The sequence below is a fragment of the Salarias fasciatus genome, chromosome 4 (assembly GCF_902148845.1).
Source record: "Salarias fasciatus chromosome 4, fSalaFa1.1, whole genome shotgun sequence".
Taxonomy (NCBI): domain Eukaryota; kingdom Metazoa; phylum Chordata; class Actinopteri; order Blenniiformes; family Blenniidae; genus Salarias; species Salarias fasciatus.
Window position 1 is genome coordinate 5,732,148 of NC_043748.1, and position 7,591 is coordinate 5,739,738.

At 38.8% G+C, this 7,591-nt stretch overlaps 1 protein-coding gene across 1 annotated transcript; it reads right to left on the reverse strand.

Moving 5' to 3' along the window:
* Window positions 1-1,215: 1,215 nt before the first annotated feature.
* On the reverse strand, window positions 1,216-7,591 carry xab2 (XPA binding protein 2). Its single transcript, XM_030090497.1, has 19 exons — window positions 7,450-7,591; window positions 6,989-7,137; window positions 6,582-6,705; window positions 6,282-6,479; window positions 5,790-5,924; window positions 5,521-5,685; window positions 5,244-5,388; window positions 5,012-5,163; window positions 4,803-4,922; window positions 4,583-4,714; window positions 4,077-4,208; window positions 3,852-3,965; window positions 3,583-3,745; window positions 3,300-3,490; window positions 3,005-3,127; window positions 2,728-2,899; window positions 2,373-2,499; window positions 2,025-2,131; window positions 1,216-1,932 (listed from the first exon to the last, which is right to left on the reverse strand). The coding sequence occupies exons 1-19, from the start codon at window positions 7,483-7,485 to the stop codon at window positions 1,871-1,873; spliced, it is 2,547 nt and encodes an 848-aa protein (XP_029946357.1). The 5' UTR covers window positions 7,486-7,591; the 3' UTR covers window positions 1,216-1,870.

Sequence of the window (7,591 nt, forward strand, 5' to 3'; positions counted from 1 at the left end):
TTAGAGAATAGTAGTTGTTTCATTACCAATGATGACCTTGCCATCAGTTTCAGTATTGCCTGCAATTGACTAATAGTAGTCAGTATTTTCAGATTTTTCACAAAGCTATGCACTCATTATTGTCGATTTTTGTAAAATTAGGCTTATAAACTGCTCCATAACATCACTTCAACATGTACAGCTTGTATACCTTTTTGTTTTAGAGAACTCGGCCCACTAATGTTAAAATGATTTTTGAAATTGCAAATGTTCTTTTAATCCACTTTTCTAGATTTAATCAAGAAGCTGATCAGGGTATAGTTATTGATGAGGAAATATTTACTAAATAAATTAACTACGACACAAAGATGCTATTTATTAGTGAAACCTTCCAGTATGTGATGGAGAATGTCCCATTGAATTTTTGGGTTTTGTTTAGTAAAGACTAGCAACAAAATAACCATTTGCAAATAAGGTGATTTTATATACTTTGCTGACTTCAAAGCAAGCTGCAAGAAAAAGATGCAATATGTGAGTAAATTCATTAGTTCTTACAGCTCAACTCAAGTTAGAACTTCTGAGTTGCTTTAAGTTTGTTATTGTCTTTGAGGTTGTTATTTTCTTGTAGCAGCAACAACATTGTTACAGAAAAATCTCAGGGGTGCCTCATCACATGATGTTCACAGTCCCAGGTTGTTTCAAGTGCCCCACTGCAGTAACTTTGTAAGAGGATTACCTCTCAGCCATTTTAATCTAATTATGAGAGAAACAAAAATCCCACTCACTTCTTTTCCTAGTCGAAGGCCAGCATACTTCTGATGTTGGGCTGGCAACAATCTAAAGCATGGCACTGTTTCCATCAAACATTTAAGCAGGTGTACCTGACCAACAACACGAAAGTAATCCCGCAAGAAAATGTAACAGCTTTGCAACTCTACACAGTAAATGTTACACAATCAAATAGCTCACTGTTTATTTCAACAAAAAAAAAAACAATGTTCTAAGTGAACAAAAACATTTTATTATTGTAAAAGGTATAATCACTTGTTTTAATGAAAGATTCAACACAGTGTGGGCAGTTGTGAGAACCGTATACCCCCTTCATAAAAAAAAAAAACAAAAAAAACCTGACCACCTCATAAACTGCATATCAGAAATCTTTACAATATTTGGAGTTTTAAGCTGCTTCTGATCTAAAAATGATTAGTTGGGGCAAAAAACTGCCCCCTTGTGATATGCTATGAAAATGTTTTATATCCCTTGTCATTTTTTTTTTTTTTTTTTTACAATGGCACTTGCACATGTAACACTGGAAGAGGAATGTGACATTTGTACATGTTATGAAAGAGGCCTTGGGCTCTGTAAGACACCCACCTACTTGTGATCCTCAAGGTAACAATGCAAGGCTTGAATACTAAGCTCTACTTTCAGATGAATGCTCTCTGCTGAACAAACTATGCTCCTCCCCTACTTTTCCACTCGGGCTGAACTGATCTTGTCATTCCAATTTATTAAAGAGCTTTTTTCCAATTCATGTTAAACAAGGTTTGGTTTTCGAAGGAAGTGAAATGACATTTTCTCTTGACAATTCACAGGTATCTAGATAGTAGAATTTTATGCCATTACTGCTCAGAAACATCTTCAGCCTCATGGTTGAGTTGGACTGACACCGTGAGGCCAAAACTAGTCATTGCATCCAAGGCTAAAATAATGAATGTGTAAAGAACAGAGATAACCCAAATAAAATATTAACACCATATTAAAAAGAAAAAAAAAGATAGTAGCAGATTTAACAAACTTAATAATCAATCAACTAAATAATCACAAAAAAGAAGTCAATGTCTTAGGGAAAAAGAACAAACAAACAAAAAAACAATGAGTGAGTTGTCCTTTAATCATCTTTGAGTCCTCCAAAGACCGCAGTGGGAATGCTCTTCTGTTCGAGTTGCACCTCTGTAAAAACCAAGAGGAAGTCAGTTTTACATGAATAACAAGCTGGCATAAATACGAAAACAAACTTCTTCTCTTCATTATTTGTCACTGACCATCTGGCCCTTGGCCGTCATCGTCTTCATCATCATCATCAATGTTAATTTCATCAGGATTGGCTTGTTTGGCAAGCTCAGCCAGCTCGCTGCGGGAGGTGTCACTCCTGCACAGGTAAGGAGAGAAAACAGAAGCAAAGTTTCAATTTTACTTGACTGAAAGACGCATCCTGTACAGCATTGTAGCCTGCCCTCTCCCAGTTTGCTGGGATTAGCTCCAGCACCCTTCTACCTGAGCAGGGTGTAAGTGGTATTAAAGATGGAGGGATGAAAGATGCAGTCAGGTCAAGCAAAGTAAATGTTTTAACCAATACTTTTCAATGACAGTAAATAAAACAAACGACAAACCTGACAAAGAGGATCTTCTCTTTGGGCTTAGGTTTGTCCTGCTCCGCTTCTGCAGCAAGCTGCTGTGCTTTCTGCTCCAACATCTTCATGTCATCTATTCCCATTTGGCCAGGAACAAGATCAGACACTAAACACACACACACACACAAAAAGAGAATGCGTGAAACTCAACAGCAAATTCAGTTTCATTGAGAGAGTATTTAGAAGATGCTATGTGAAATATGTAGTGACCTTTTAAAGTCACCAATATAAAGTGACTTTATATTGTGAAACGCTTCTTGATAATCGGACAACTCAAAGCATTTTTCCAAAAACAAACACAATTTAAACATTTAGTTGGTATAAATGTTCTCACCGGTGCCCGTCGAGCTTGTTGTTGCCTTCAGCATCTGAGAGGACATGAAGTTGACCTGGGTATTGTAAGTAGCCTGAACACTGCGTTTAATTCTCAGCATCTCTCTGATGGTGTCCTCATTTCCATGGCGGATTTCAAATTCTTTCCAGGTTTGCCAGAAGTTTGCCGTCACCTGGAAGACCCACATTCAAAAATGCATAAATCTGAAATTTTCTGACAGCTTAGATAGAAAAGTGACTGTTGAGTAAGAAGTAGAGGAGAATGTGGTTTCTCTCACCCTGGGGTCACAGATCTGGGAGCAGTAGGAGTAGATTGCTCTGGCCCGATCAATCTCACCCAGTTTACTCTCCATGTCCGCAAATCGAAGACACATGTCCCTTGCGTGTTCATCAGGAAGAACCTGGACAAGTAGAGGCATTATGGTTCAGAGATTAGACGTTAGAAAGGTGACAATGAACTTCCGACAGGTTTGATGTTCAAGTGTAACTGCAGAATACAGTGACTTAATTAAATTAAAATAATTCAAATAAAAACTTTCAACAAAGAATATTCATAGTACCACTCCTCAATACCTCAATGGCCTTCTGGTAGATTGCTCGGGTGTATGTAACGCCATAGATTTCAGCCGCTCTCTTGATGTAGATGTTGAACATGTGATGCCTCTCCTCAGTCTCTACTGCTTGCGTTGCTCGTTCATAGACAGCCATGGCGTGACGTGCCAAACCATACTCTTCCTCCAACTTGGCATACAACAAATAGATGGCTAGAAGAGATACGAAATGTTCATTTCATAAACAAGCAAAATAAAATGTCAGTAAATATACAAAAGGAGTCAGTGTGTTTTAATCAACTTACTCTTTGCAAACTTGGCGGGGCAGCCATCCAGGGCTTGTTCAAACAGATCTCTGGCTCGCTCCAGCTTCTTCCCGCCATAACGATCAATGAATTTGGTGAGGTAAGTGTTCCAAATGTCATAAACATTTGGCCACCTGAACAGAGCGATGCCACGTTCATATGCCTGAAACAAAGACATGGAGTAATTTTATAAAGTCAATTTGCAATAGGCAAGACCTAAATCCAAACCGAAAATGAATTATCAGTTGGAAAACGAGTGGTGTCATTACTTTAAAACTTTCTTCGAAGTAGTTGTGCTCTTCAAGGAACATGGCGTAATTGATGACAATCTGAGGAGTGGCTATTCGGAGATCAATAATCCGATCATAGACAGCTTTTGTCGACTGAAGAAAGAAAAAAAATCATTAATCAGACAATCAATTTAATTTGCATTATGATTTTATGCACCGCTTTTTTTTGGCTAACAGAATATAATAGATAAATAGTAAACACACCTGGAAAGTGCCAAGACTTTCCTCCAAGTCAGCCAGCATAGACCAGACCTTCAGGGACTTGTAGACTCGGTTCTGGACTGGCTCAGATGCATCAAAGTACTCCGCTTTCTTGGATGGAATGGCAGTAGCTTTCTACAATCAAGTCAGCAAAATAAAAATGGCTTACAGTAGTTAAGATTCATCACAATACATGTACACACAGTTCCATATATTCAAAAATATGCAACAAGGCTTTTTTCCTACTTGAATACAACTGCCATAATAAATGTGCAAGTACTGATGATGAAATACAATTTCTGAGCTGATATTTTCAAAAGTTTGCCTCAAATGTACTGTGAATGAGTCAGTTTGGTTATAGGTGCTTTGAGATTCCTTCTAACTGGACAAATGAGAATATGAGAAGACAAAAGAAGGAATAAATATGATCCCAGTTACTTTGTCTTTACTCAATCCTGCCACTAGATGCTCCTATACATCTGGGTAAATTAAAATGGCAAATATCTTACCCTCAGTATGCGAAGTGCCTGTTCGTAATTCTCATGGCGAAGCTCCATCTCGCCATATTCACACCACACTGCTGCGAGGTCATCCACCTGCTTGAAGTTCACCTTCGTCGCCTTTTCAAAGATAGTCCTGGCCTAAGATACACAGGATATTAAATATATAAGTAAGATCTGAAATTTTGGAAATTTGGAAAACTTTGGTGGAAAGACTTTTTGGACTTACGTCTTCCAGCTGTTCATTGTCTTCATAGAATTTAGCAAAGGACACCCAGAGCGAGTGAGGCTTCCCTGTGGCTTTCATGGGATCCACGGTCTGTACTGCCTCAGTGTATGTGTTGATGATCTGCATGAAAAAATGAGTTTGTTAATGCACAACACAGAGGTCAATGATTTTTGCAAAATTCAGGGTGTAGTAAATGATCTGGAACTCACCTGCCTGGGATTTCCCTCGTACAGCTTAACCCGCTTGTGCCACTCATGCACATTGTGCGGGTTTTGCCGGAGCAGGACACTGTTCAACAGTAGAGGCCGCCGAGCTATTAGCTGCTCAAATCGGGCGAGTCGAAGTTCCAGGTCCACGTCATCTGGGTACAGAGAGAAAGAAAAGAAATGAGACTGGTGAACAAAGCATCTCTACAGCATCTCTCTGGATGAATCCACACACCTTCTTCATCCTGCCCCATCTCAGATGTCGTTTCCATTTTGGCAGCAATCATGCTCTCTTCAAACTGGGCATAACTGTCAAACACTTGTGTAAAATCCCTTACAGTTACCACTGTAAGGATGGCCTCTTCATACACATCACGTGCCTGAGGAAAAAAAACAAAGACGAATTAAAAAAAAAGCCAATGGTTGCCACAATGGTTTAAAAAATACCTTTCAATCGTTTGAATCTGTTATATTTTATGCAGAAAAATGTTGTATACTCAGAGGAAACATACTTTTTCGAAGTGCCCACTCCTGATGTAGTAGTCTGATAAAGAGCACCAAAGTTTCCCAAGTTGGTCCGTAAAGCGAGTGAGGCCTCCTCGGATGATAGCTCCTACATTCAGAGAAGTCACTTTGTCTGGATTTTGGGAGATTAGGTCACAGAGCTCATGCCACAGCTGTATCGGAAATGAATGAAGAAAAAGTATGGTAAACATTTCCAAGCTTTGCCCTTGAGACAAACACAATGCAAATTACTTGGAATCAGAATAACATATCTTACTTGGTAGTTTGACTTGCCCTCTTTGGAAACAAAGCTTTCATCATTGACAACAGCAGCGAGACGCACAGCTGCTTCATCCAAGCGGCCAACAGATCGTAAGTAGTCAATGTACTCCTCTGCATTCTCTGGAGAAAGCTGTAAGACAAAAAAATATATAATTACATAAAATAACCATGATACTATTTACGTTTCTTTAGCCAGTTGATGACCTTCAATTATTGTTTTTATTCTAATAATCACTTTTGTTTGGACAAGACATGGTTACAGTTTGTGAAATTATTCTGAATTTTAGCTAAACCAACAGCTCTAGAATATATTGCAGCTTTAGGAGCAAATAGTGAAACACCTAAAATATATAAAGTCTGATTTGTCAAACAACCTTCAGGCGTTTAGATAGAGGGTTAAGATTAGAGGAAACACAGGTGTCCCAAATACAGCCTTCATTTTAAATCCTACACTTTTTTATGTTATGTTATTTCATATTACTCTCACCTTCAGGTACCTGCGGTACACCCGGATGGCTGTTTCGGGCAGGGGAAGGTTACGGGCAAATCGAAGATACAGTGGCCAGACACGTGGGTGCTGAGTTACTGGCAGAGCTCTGAGTGCACGATCAAATGTTCGTCGACTTCTTGTGATCTTGCATTGGGACACAAGGAATTGGCAGTAATCAAGCCATATTCTCGGCATCTAGCAGAGAGAAAGACGACAGATTAGTTTTAAGATCAACAATGGCCAAGATCACACTGAATTAAAAAACATCTTAGCAATAAGTTGTGTGGGAAATATTACCTTATGCATGAACACGAGTGCTCTTTCGTGGCAGTTATTGACCTCTTCATAGATGGGTTCAGAGATGCATTTGCCTTTAACTTGTTTCCTTCTCTCTCTAAGATAATTGTACCAGAGCTTATAGCTGGATAATGAAACGAACAAGGAGAGCCATTATTAGCGAGACAAGAAAATAGAAGTTTCACAAAGTTTAATGAAGATATAATTTCGTGAATACCGTATTACTCAACAGTATTTTCATTTACAGTCAAAACCAATGCTACATAACATCTATATGTGTGTTACCGTGTTAATATATGACGATGATGCTGTACATTTGTAAGGACTTCATTTATGGATTAGCTGGGATTTTTCAGTCTTTTTGCTAAAATGTTTATGTGGTATTTGAAGCGTTTTCCCTCATTTACCTGCCAGGCAATTCTTTCAGAGCCCGCTCATAAATCATGTTGAGAGTTGACTTGAGTCCATTCTGTTTGAACTCTATGTAACGCATCCAACACTTGACCGAGTATGGATTCCTGATGATTTCCTCCTCATAAGGCAGATCATCTTCTTCCTAACACAACAATCACAAGCACAGCAAAGCAATACGGTTACGACAGCTCAAGCTAACATTGTCGTGAAACAGGAAAAAACGATACAGGTAGTATGGGGTTTTACCGTCTATAATTTTTGCAAAGTGAGTATAAACACGTAGTGCACAACAAGTGCACAATAATTAAAAGTTCATAAGACAACGCATTGCACTGTAGCTATTTTAGCTTAGCGGGCAAAACTTCAACACAGTCAAGCAAGCCTCTAAAAAGTTAAAAATACAAAGTAGCCACAAACACACAAAACCAACGGTGTACTGAATGGTGTAACTCACAAACACAACATCAGCTTTATCATTTGACGAGATCATTTTTTGTCCAAACAACGCCAAATATCAGCGATGCTAATATTAGCAAGCTAGCTTTTCTTTGCAATAACCCGCTCCTTGCGTTGTCAACGCGTGCAGTCAAGCTTCC